Source organism: Pseudonaja textilis, chromosome 6, assembly GCF_049901715.1.
Source record: "Pseudonaja textilis isolate UNSWEBS1 chromosome 6, rPseTex1.2, whole genome shotgun sequence".
Taxonomy (NCBI): Eukaryota; Metazoa; Chordata; class Lepidosauria; order Squamata; family Elapidae; genus Pseudonaja; species Pseudonaja textilis.
Window position 1 is genome coordinate 7250100 of NC_141995.1, and position 12799 is coordinate 7262898.

General features: G+C 41.9%; 1 protein-coding gene across 1 annotated transcript in view; it reads right to left on the reverse strand.

Moving 5' to 3' along the window:
* Positions 1-12799, reverse strand: part of SLC4A4 (solute carrier family 4 member 4) — a 182150-nt gene that overhangs the window by 66227 nt on the left and 103124 nt on the right. The window contains 2 exon segments of the mRNA XM_087935768.1: positions 301-458; positions 12645-12721. Coding sequence (XP_087791894.1) covers positions 301-458; positions 12645-12721 — 235 coding nt within the window.

Consider the following 12799-nt stretch of genomic DNA (forward strand, 5'->3'; position numbering starts at 1 on the left):
CATTTTTACAGACAGCTACATTAAAATCAAAATTAATCTTCCTAGAACAGACATCCACACGTTACTGAGGCCATGCTGTCTGACACATCCATGGAGACTTTCTGGAAAATCTCTAAGCGACCATTTCAACAGCAATGAAAAAAAAAAGACGTTTTTCAGAAACTCTCTGTGGAAAATAATATTTTTTTGTGGCATGGCTTAATAAAACAATCATTTGATTGTAGGTTCATTTTTTACACTTTAAATGTTATTTTTTTCTTTAAAAAAATGCACAGCAACAGATAGAAAACGCTCATTTACCGAGTGGGTACGGGGACTTCTGTCAGAGCGCCAAGCATGACTGCTTGTTGTAACCGCACGAAGGCAATAAAAGGGTTTTCCAAAAAGTCGACTTCTCCAACCAGCACATTGGAGGCCTCAGCATCCCGAGGTAACTTCTTCATGAATTTGTTCTTCAGCTGAGTGAAAAAGAGAAAAACGGATGTTTTGAAGTGCTAATCCTCCTGTAGAATTTCCTTAGCATCAAACCAGAAAGCAACTTGCAGACAGCAATAGCACTTAGACATATAACGCTTTATAGTGCTTTACAGCCCTCTCTAAGCGGTTTACAGAGTCAGCCTACTGCCCCCCAACAATCTGGGTCCTCATTTTACCCACCTCGGAAGGATGGAAGACTGAGTCAACCTTGAGCCAGGTGGGATTTGAACTGCCAAATTGCAGACTGCTGGCTGCAGCAGAAGTAGCTTGCAGTACTGCACTCTAACCACTGCGCCACAGAGAGATGGTGTGGTTACCGTCCTCTTAATGCTTAAAAATAATTCTCGCTGAGAAGAAAAATTACCATACTTGGTGGGGATGCTGACCAAACATTTTGTCAGGAACTGAATGTTCAATAGTCCAAATATTGGGAGAGAGATTGAAACAATTTCTGTGAGTACTTGATAAGAAAGAATTCCATCCTTCACGCTAGCATGTGTTTTTAATGCATGCAATTGAATCTAAAACTGTATGATCAGAAATTGCACATGGGGAAAAATACACAAATGGCTGGAAAAGATGAGAGGAAAGCATGTAGATTTTAAACCTGAATTATTTCATTAGGTATCATACCAGGTAAACTAGAGAAGAAAAATATTTTAATATTGAATGTTTTGACACACACAAGGAATGTATTTGCGCAATCCTGGTAAAATGAAGGAACACCACGAGATGAAGAAATAATTTAAAAAATACTAGAGTGTGCAGAAGTAGACAGATTGACATTAAGAATTAAACAGAAAGAAGATAAGGAATATTAGCAAACATGGAATCTATTTTATCAATGGTTGGGGAAAGGGGGTGGAGATTAAGAATGTAGTATGTATTGTTAAGCAAACTAAATACCCAGACAACATGACGTTCATTAAACACTAAATATCTCTTAATAAAAATTTAAAACCCCAGCCCCTCACCCAACGTAAAAAAAGATATTGTATATGGAGAAAAAAACAGAATATGACAAAAACTTTCTGGAAATGTGTAATGTAAATAAAGATAAGCAGGAAGGGGAGATAGCAATAGCACTTAGACTTATATACCGCTTCACAGTGCTTTACAGCCCTCTTTAAGCAGTTTACAGAGTCAGCCTCTATTACCCCCAACAATCTGTGTCCTCATTTTACTCACCTCAGAAGGATGGAAGGCTAAGAGATAGCAAAAAACAGGGTACAAAGAGCCCAAAGGCTTATGGTTATAACCAGGGGTCTTCAAACTTGACAGCTTTCAGACTTGTGGACTTCAACTCCCAGAATTCCTCCTCCGGTTGTGTCAGCTCAAGAATTCTGGGAGTTGAAGTCCGCAAGTCTTAAACTTGCCAAGTTTGAAGATGCTTGGTTATAACAGATAGACTTTTGCCATATGGAGTAATAATCTACAAGGCCTAATTCCTGGCCAATACAGAGCACCACTCGCTACAGGGGCTGAAAATTTGGTTTCACCAATACAGGATTCCTAATGCAGTGGCACCTAGGTACTCAACTGCTCTGAAAGTTGCCAAATTTTGTACTTGATGCATTTTGATGTGAAAATTTTTGTCCTGGTACTCATCATTTGTTTAGTACTTGGTAAGCAAGCAGCGTTGGCTACCTCGTGTCTCGCTACTCTTGCTGGCCAAAACAAAGGGTTAGTCAGGTGGCACCTGTTTTTAGCATTCGTCATACCTCCCAGAACCAATTAACGATGAGTACCAGGGTACCACTGTATGAATCTTACCTGCAAACCAAGATAAATGGCACTCCCTGTTCAAAGTTATGAATTCCCTGTCTGAAAGTTATCAGCTAATCCTCGACATACAACCGTTACAAAGTGACAAGGCACTGGAAAAAGTTTCATGGACGTTCTTCACACTGACAACTTTTGGAGCATTCCCACGGTCCCATGATCAAAATTCAGATGCTGGGCAATTGGTTCATATTTGGGGAGGGTTGCAATGTCCAGGGGTCACGTGATCCACTTCTGTGACCTTCTGATAAGCAAAGTCGACGGGGAAGCCAGGTTCACTTAACAACCATGTCACTCACTTAGCAACTGTGGTGATCCCCTTAACAACTGCAGAAAGAAAAGTCATACAATGGGGCACACTTTAACAAGTAGGTGACTTGCTTAGTTAGGGCTCAGTTGTGATCCTAAGTCAGGGATCCCCAAACTTGGCAACTTTGAGACTTGTGGACTTCAACTCCCAGAATTCCTCAGCCAGCATAGCCAAGTTTGGAGACCTCTGTCATAAGTCAAGGACTGCCTGTATTCCTAACACTGCTTAAAATCCGAGAATGGATCAGGTTCCTAGACAGATCCAGCTCCTAGACAGAACTTGTCATATTTGCTCCAGTAGATAAAATGCTTTCCTAGATGTGTCCACCAGCATAAAATAAGACAGTTGGAAGGGGCCTTGGAGGTCTTCTAGTCCAACCCCCTGCCTAGGCAGGAAACCCTACACCACTTCAGACAAAGGGTTATCCAATCTCTTCTTAAAAACTTCTAGTGTTGGAGCATTTACAACTTCTGGAAGCAAGTAGTTCCACTGATGAATTGTTCTAACTGTCAGGGAATTTCTCCTTAGTTCTAGGTTGCTCCTCTCCTGGATTAGTTTCCACCCTTTGCTTCTTGTCCTGCCCTCCGGTGCTTGATTCCCTCATTTTTTGTGGCAGCCCCTGAGATATTGGAAGACTACATCAGCCAGCATCTCTACAGAAGAGAACTCAATACAGAGCAAAGAATGATGGAGAAATTGCTGTCAAAAATAGCTACAGCCACACAGAAGTCTTTCCTGCATGCCAGAGAGGCGGACCAGAGAAGGAACACAGTCTCTCTGCTTGCACATTTTCCACATGAACTGCAGGCAACAGTCACACCAATTGTCAATCACGAGGGCCATCTGGAAGAGACAAGTGAAATACAATTCTACCGATCCCTGATACATTATTGATGGAAACTGTATAATAAATGATCTGACCTGATCTGGTAAATTGGATGCAGAGGCTTATAGAGTAGAGGATGGCGACCAACAAGAAGTTCCACTTACTTGATTGAAAAATAAGTACAGATGAGAAAGAATATAGCTGTGATTATTCATCCTGTCCCCAACCGGCCAATATTCACGGAAATGCCTATTATAAAATTGTAGTGAAAGAGTCATAATCTTTCATTATAATTTTATTGCAACGAAAGATGATTAGGGGGCTGGAGGCTGAAACATAGGAAGAACGGTTGCAGGAACTGGGTATGTCTAGTCTAATAAAAAGAAGGACTAAGGGAGACATGATAGCGGTCTGCCAATATCTCAGGGGCTGCCACAAAGAAGAGAGGGTCAACCTCTTCTCCATGGCACCACAAGACAAGAAGCAATGGATGGAAACTAATCAAGGAGAGAAGCAACCTAGAACTAAGGAGGAATTTCCTGACAATGAGAACAATTAACCAGTTGAATGACTTGCCTTCAGAAGCTGTGGTGCTCCAACGCTAGAAGTTTTTGAGAAGAGATTTGGACAAGCATTTGTCTGAAATGGTATAGGATTTCCTGCCTCAACAGGGGGTTGGACTAGAAGACCTCCGAGGTCCCTTCCAACTCTGTTATTCTGAGCCAAGAGACAGATATTTGAGGCTATTGTTTCCCCCAATTTCTCATGCTGTGCCCTTCCCTCCAAAAAATTAATCCATGCCATATCATATGCCTCCAAAATAATATTGTAACTAATGTTAGTCTTCTTTGACTAATGTCATGTCCAGCAGGAATCAAAATGCTGACTCCTTTAGAAGAAGCAGGGATTATGAAATTGTCACTTTGCAAATGGATTACAGGAAGTCCTCAATTTACAACAGTTCACTCAGTGACCGTTCAAAGTTACAACGGCATGGAAAAAAGTGACTTATGACTGTTTTTCACACTTACAACCATTGCAACATCCCCACAGTCATGTGATTTACATTCAAATGCTTGCAAACTGGGTCCTATTTATGACGGTTGCAGTGTCCCAGGAGTCAGCATTCCAGCAACCCTCCATTCCGCCCAATAACTCCGAGACAGACCTCTTCTCAAAGGTTCCTTTTATTTTGGATAGTAATTGGCACAACTGTGAAATCCTGAATCTGAAAGTTCCAGGCTTCCTTATAATAACTAAAAACTACAAAATCCATCCCCTGCACCCATCATCATATCACATGGCCCAATCACCATCCATCCCAAGTTAAGACTTCCTCTCACTTATGTGCAACACAACCTGACCTTGAATCAGAAAAAGAATGTTATTGTGTCGAACTAGATCTACTCCAATAAATTCCCCCCTCCCACTTTCCCAGGCTCAGATGTGGCAGCGTGGGAGCAGCATCTGATCTCAATACGGCTTCCAAAGCTGACACCGAGGCTCACGTGATCCCCTTTTGTGACCTTCTGACAAGCAAAGACAACGGGGGGGAAGCCACTGAGGTTCACTTAACAACTAATTTAACCACTTCGGCGATTCGCTTAACAAATATGGAAAGGAAAGCGGTCAGGAAAGCAGGGGTGAAGCTCCCTTAACGAATTTCTCGCTCAACAACATAAAAGTCTGGGCTTGACTGGGATTGTACGTTGAGGACTAGCCGTACCCTACTGCCTACAGGTGTGAGAAGAGCACCGTTGTGCAAAAGGTGTGCCCTTCTTGCTTCATCGCCGGGGGTGAATCCAGGACACGAGAGCAAACATGGGCACCAACGCTTGTTGCTGGCGAATGAAAGGTTAGACAATCGCCAATCGCTGATGAATGAAAGAAAAGAAAGGGGCTGAAAATAAGGCCTTACACAACTCACCCGAGGAATAAGCTTCCCACGCAGGAAGGCGCTGTCTACATTTTTATTCGGCGAAGCAAGAGGTATTCTTCCACCAAGGCAACCTCTTTATAAACTTCAGAATTGGTGCGGACAAAATGAGGAGGGGGCAGGGGAAGTCAGGAAAGTGCCTCAAACACAAAGACAAGAGGCTTCTGTCTACCATTCAGCTGGCCAAGGGCATCCAAACATACTCTGCATCTTAAGCAGGTGTTCCCCCATCCTCCCCCCAAAAGAGAAACCCGATGCTCGTGAATTTTGTTGGAAGACGGTCCGCTCGAATACAGACTTTCATCTGTGTCTGAAACTGAATTAAAAAGCATTCCCTTTCTTCCCCCATCCCTCCCAAAGTCCTATCCCATTCATTTCTGCAACTTCGTAGATTTAAAATATAAGCCGTCGGGGGAAGGTAGGGAGAGGCCGCTGAGATTCACTTGGGGGGGGGGGAGGGCAAGGGGATGGGGGAGGGGAGGAGGAGGTCTGTCAAGGAGATGGAAACGAAGCCCAAAGAACGGAGCCCTTGGAGATTGGCAACGCTTTCTGGTGGGGAGGACCAGGGTCCAATTTCCTGTAAAAAAATTCACCTAATCCTCAAAAATAAAGAGACGCATTAGCAAGGATAATTTGTGCATCTGCTCTGCTGGAGCCTGATTCTGTTTCCAAACAAACACAGAGGACACCTGATAGTCTCTTTTGAGGGGTGGGGTGGGGAAATCCTGCAAGTCACAAAACTCACGCTTGCACACGCTCTCTTCTGAACTGGGGTCCCTGCCTTCGTGAGTTTCAAGGGATTTGGGGGAGATTTGCAACCTGCCGGATGGAAGTAAAAAATAATACTCTTGCAGAAAGTCTAAAATGATGTCTGTCTGTCTGTCCGTCCATCCATCCATCCATCCATCCATCCATCCATCCATCCATCCATCTATCTATCTATCTATCTATCTATCTATCTATCTATCTATCTATCTATCTATCTATCTATCCATCCATCCATCTCTCTCTCTCTCTCTGTCTGTCTATCTATCTATCTATCTATCTATCTATCTATCTATCTATCTATCTATCTATCCATCCATCCATCCATCTCTCTCTCTCTCTTTCTATTTATCTCTCTATCTCTCTATCTAGTATCAGATCTGTCCATCTACCTATATATCTGCTCTCTCTCTCTCTCCAACTATTTATCCTACAGTGTCTTTCTCTATATATCTATCTATCTGTCTGTCTGTCTGTCTGTCTGTCTGTCTATCTATCTATCTATCTATCTATCTATCTATCTATCTATCCATCCATTTCTCTCTCTGTGTGTGTGTCTTTTTATCTATCTATCCATCTCTCTCTCTCTGTCTTTCTATCTAGTATCAGACCTGTCTATCTACCTATATATCTGCTCTCTCTCTCTCTCTCTCTCTCCAACTGTTTATCCATCTACAGTGTCTTTCTCTCTGTATCTCTCTCTCTCTCTCTATTTATCTATCCCTCTATCTGTCTATCTTTATCCTGCCTTTATTACTTTATAAGTAACTCAAGGCAGCAAACGTACCTAACATTCCCTCCTCTCCTATTTTCTGCACAACAATAACCCTGTGAGGTAAGTTGGGCTGAGAAAGAGAGAGTCACCCAGCCAGCTTTCATGCCTAGGACAGGACTCACAGTCTAGGCAGAAGTCCCAGTCTACTGGTGAATGGCCCAAAGTCACCCAGGCAGCTTTCATGCCTAAGGTGAGACTAGAACTCACGGGCTCTTGGTTTCTAAAACCAGCATCTTAATCATTACACCAAACTGGCTGCTCAATTTATCTTGGCCATAAATTATACAGCTACTTATAATTATGTCTTCGCGTCCATCCATCCATTCATGTATGCAAAGTCATCCTGAATAGTAATAGTCAAAATATAAATCTCTTCGGCTTCTGGCAACCTTTCCTTTCAACTTCCCTCCTGTGACAGCAACTCAACTCTATTTGTGGTAGAACTAAATAGGGAAACTCACTTCAAATTTGAGCAAGTGTAGATGCAAGCAAGAACAGCAGATCTATTTTCTCTGAAGATGAAAAGATGGGAAGCTAGCAAGATAATGATAAGTTAACAAAGAATAAGGGAGGTTTAGAACTTTATTTTCATTACACCTGAAAAGAAATGTTGTATAATAGTTGAGCTTAGGTAACAAATGCATATATAGCTATGCTTATCAGAGTCAGGAAGGGCACCATGGTCTTTGTTAAAAAAAGATTACAAAATATATATATACAAAAATAATGCTTACTCAAATTTCTTTAATGTTGACCTAGATAAAGGCTGAATTTGTCACTTCAAGCAGGAATGATATTTTAGGTAAGGGTACTGGATTTTATAGGAGGCCTGGAGTTCACAGCTGCCTAATAGGTAGGAATGCTTGGCTACCACACATAGAAAGAGATCCTTAATCAAGGGTAACTTCCATTGTTTTCTGACCAGGAAGGCCAATAGTGGTCAAGATTAGTTATTTCCCTACATGTCTTGAATTCTAGGCTTTCAGGAGTATGTTTGGTATTCCACTACCACACCAAAACACCATACTTTTCTTCTGGTTGAGTTTCCACAAATAACCTCCTCCTCTTCCCATTCCTCTCCTCCTCTCTCCTCCTCTTCCCATTCCTCTCCTTCTCCTCCTCTTCCCATTCCTCTCCTCCTCATCCTCTCTCTTCCTCCTCTCTCCTCCTCCTCCTCTTCCTCTTCCCATTCCTCTCCTTCTCCCCCTCTTCCCATTTCTGTCCTCCTCCTCCTCTCTCTTCCTCCTCTCTCCGCCTCCTCCTCCTCCCTCTTCCATTCCTCTCCTTCTCCTCCTCTTCCCATTTCTGTCCTCCTCATCCTCTCTCCTCCTCCTCTTCCCATTCCTCTCCTCCTCCTCTTCCCATTCTTCTCCTCTTGCCATTCTCCTCCTCCTTCTCCTCCTCCTCCTCCTCTCATTCCTCTCCTCCTCCTCTTCCCATTCCTCTTCTCCTCCTCTTCCCATTCTCCTCCTCCTCCTCCTCATTCTATGATCTGAACTCCACCTTCTAAAAATAAAGACCTGATTCGGTCAGACTACCATTTTATGGCAGACTCTGCCTAAAATCTATTTGCTTCCACCCTGTCAATGTCTCTTGCCTTTATCTCACCAGCTGCAACCCTGACTTCAGTTTCCAAACAACCACGCACACAACCTCCCTCTCTGGATTGTGCCTAAGAGGCTTTCTGAAAATCAAAGTCTGAAACCTGATGATCAAGGCTAAACATTAAGATACTACAAAGGCATTTCCCAGAAAGTGCTGGGTACATTTTTAGTGTCTTGTTGTCTTCATATTTTGGAAGTGCCTTGTAGAAGGAGGAGTGCTAAGACAGTGGAGGTGGAATTAAAAGAGGGATCAGCCTAGAATCCCTTTGTGGCCACAAGCAGGCTAATTCCAGCCTCCCTTGAATTCCATGGACCCTGATCTAACTCCAAACAAGTGTTATTCATTTGTTGAGAATATTCCCATGCATAGGCGTGAGTAGCAATAAATTAGTTTTAACTGGACCTTCACCTGTGGACTTGATTTTTTGTGCCTAACATGATTGTTGGTTTCTGTTTTTCCTACAACTTATTTAAAGAATTGATTCCTTTCCTGCTGTTCTACTTAACAGCACAGCGTGTGGAATTCTGTGCTTCACCCATTCTTTATCCCCTAATAAATCACCATTTCATAATCAATCTTCCATTTATAAATATAACAAACAAGACCCTGAACGCCAGCCGAAGAGAAATTCTGACTGCAGTTACTGGAAGCCCTTGACTTACGACCACAATTGGGACTGGAATCTCAGTCACCGAGTGAAGCAGTCTGTAAGCGAGACCTCCGATTGTATGACAGAAAACGTTCAGTGCTATCAAGTGATATTGTAGGAAAAAAAGCCAGGCTGAGACCGTGGGAGGGGTGAAACGTGTCATCAGTCTCGAGTCCCTTCGTACCCACAGTAGATCTAAGTCCAGCCCATCTTGAATTCCTTTGAATCTTATCTACCGCCAACTTGCTTTGACCGTTAGTATTGCAGATTCTTATAAGCTTGCAATACAGGTAGTCCTCGACTTACAACAGTTCATTTAGTGACCATTCAAAGTTACGAGGGCATTGAAAAATGTGACTTATGACCGTTTTTCATAGTTTCACAGACCATTTTTCATAGTTATAGTTTGCAGCATGCTCATGATCATGTGATCAAAATTCAGGTGCTTGGCAACTGGTTCATACTTATCACCTTTGCTGTGTCCAAAGGTCACGTGATCCCCTTTTTCTGACCTTCTGATAAAGCAAAGTCAGTGTGGAAACCAGATTCACTTCACAACCGGGTTACTCACTTATCAACTTCAGAAATTCACTTAACAGCTGTGGCAAAAAAAAAGTTGTAAAATGGGACAAAGCTCACTTCACAAGTGTCTCGCTTAATGTTCTGACCCAAACCTTGTTCCAAGGAAACAAACACGAAACAGAGGTAACAGCAAAACCTTTTAATGATTCTTTATGAGTTCCGTTCCTTCATGGTTAAAAGACTGTTTCACACTAATTGTCTCTGATAAGAACGAGCCTTGCCAAGGTGGTGAAAGGCTGCCAAGAAGACTAGATTAAGTTACTAAGAAATATTTCAAACACAAACAGTCTCCAAACACCAACCAAGATATTCCAAACACCGACAAGGCTTGAAGTGCAAGAACTTCTTTGCTTTCTGCAAAGGACTCCGGTTTCTCACCTGGCTTTTCTCTCTTAAGGGAGGGGCCATTACCTTGCAGCCTTACTCCCGAGTCACCCGTGCTGCTGCACTGCTTTTTCCTTCGAGGAGCCCTGCACACACGCACACTGAGCACAGGCTCCTCGGGGTCCTCTTCATCACTGCTGCCAGCCTCCACAATCTCCAAAGGCAGCACTCCACTCCCTGAGGGTCCTGGCCCCATCCCTGCATCACACACAGGACCCTCATCTGAGCCCTTGCTCTCTGAGACCTTGGCCATCCGTGCCTGCTGCGTGCGAACCACAACACTTAACAACAGAAATCTTGGGCTCAACTGTGGTCGTAAGTTGAGGATTACCTGTAAATCTTTATACTCTAGACACCCTGACTTCCCTGGCGTTTGGCAGATGTAATATTGCATGTTTAAAATATAAACATAATCAATAAACTGCTTAACCTTCATGCAGTTTAGGAATGGAAGAAGGAAAATTATTGAAGGAACATAAAATCACACACACACAAAAAAAAAACCAAGAAGGAAAAAAACTGCCTCTCCAGCAATTTAAGTTTAGATGACGAGTGTTATTTTTTGCTTAATAAGACCTTGCTAGAATATATATTAACTCGGATCCTAGTTACTATCTTACTGTGCTGAAGATTCTTTTACTTCTCAATCCAGTACGGTACATGAAGACAATTCCCATTAGAGTCACACAGTCATTAAAAAGAGCAGAAAACTCTGTTTCTTTATAGAACACGGACACAGTATCTCAACTCTTAACTGGAGAACTGACAGATGATTAAAACCAGTAATTTAATCCACAGAATGATGAAAAATATTAGTGAATTCAGTTTTCCCGCCACTTGGTTCTCCAACATCAGCAGGATGGCTGTGGATTATGGGAGTTGAAGCTGAGATACGCCATTACGAGCGCTGAACTTGAGCAAGAATATGTCACGGGGTACAGGTAGTTCCTTGACTTATGACCATAACTGAGCCTGACATTTCTGTCGCTAAGCGAGACAGTGAACCAAATTTTGCCCCATTTTAATGACCCTTTTGAACACAGCTGTTAAGTGAATCACTGCAGCTGTTAAGTTAGTAACACGGTTGTTAAATGAATCTGCCTTGCTCATAAGATGGTCACAAAAGGTGATCACATGACGCCAGGACACTGCAGCTGTCATAAATATGAGTCAGTTGCCAGGCGTCTGAATTCTGATCACATGGTCATAAGTCACTTTTTTCATTGCCATTGTAATTTAGAATGGTCACTAAATGAACTGTTGTAAGTTGAGGACAACCTGTACAAAATATCAGATGAATGACTATCTCATACTACAGTCTATCTCCTGTGTTCCATGGAGCCAAATTAAGAATTCTTTTAAAATTGATGCTTATTCATTTCAAAGAATCCAAAAGACAGATTCCTCTACTCAAAGTTGAAATCTGAGTCAAAACTGAATTAACTTAAATTAAATTGCATTCCAAAGTTCTTAGCAGAATTTGGCTGAAATTAGAAGAAACAGAGGGGCTGGTTAATGATTTAGATCAGTAGAAGTAAAATTAAAAATAGAAATATACTTCTCCAATAAAAGCAAATTAATAGCAATAGCACTTAGACTTATATACCGCTTCACAGTACTTTACAACCCCCTCTAAACTTTTTACAAAATCAGCATATAGCCTCCAACAATTCTGGGTCCTCATTTTTCCAACCTTGAAAGGAATGGAAGGCTGAGTTTTGAGCTGGTCAGGATCGAACTGCTGAACTGCTGGCAACTGGCAGTCAGCAGAAGTAGTCTGCAGTACTGCATTCTAACCACTGTGCCACCACGGCTCTTTAATAAAAATATTTAAAAATGCATCTAAACATGATGCATACATATATAAAAAAAATCAACTGAATAAACAGCTACAGCTAAAAGAGATATTCAACAGAGCTAGATGAGAAATACCTAAAAGCTACTTAAAGCAATGGAACAGAACTGAGTGACATTCAGAGAAAGAGAGTTGGATCAATCTGACAGTAACAGCTGGAGGTAAAAGAAGTCAGAGCAAGAATTAACAGGAAAAGGAGGTGACTTGTCCATCCAATGAAAGGGTGGGAATTTCAGAACATTCAACCCCCAAGCCAAGAAAAATTCATAAGTGAAAAGTATCTCTACAAATAATATCAAAAGAAATAGCGCTTATATACCGCTTCACAGTGCTTAACAGCCTTCTTTAAGCAATTTACAAAATCATCATACAGCCCCCAACAATCATTTTACTGACCTCAAAAGGATGGAAGGCTGAGTCACCTTGACTCAGGATCGAACTGTTCGCAGTCAGCAGAATTACTCTGCAATACTGCATTCTAACCACTGCGCCACCGCAGCTCTATAAATTAGCTATATCACATCATCTTAAGCCAAAACAAAACAAATCAAGTACTGTAATGGCTTCTATAGATAACAATAAGCAACAGTTCAAATCTCTTTCCATTCTTGTCCTCACATTCTCATTCTTCTGCATCATAGATACTCTTGGTACTCCTTTTAGAAGAGGACACCGATGGCCAGAAAATTGAAACTTACCTGCTCCTTGTCAGGTTTGTCAGAGATGTCGTTCAAACTAGAGGATGTCAGGTTTCTGGGTGTCAAGGCTGGACTACCTGAAAGTACAAGTTCCAAACCAATTAACAAACGCTTTGTAATATGTTTAAGACAAAGAGACTCAAGGCTATAACAAT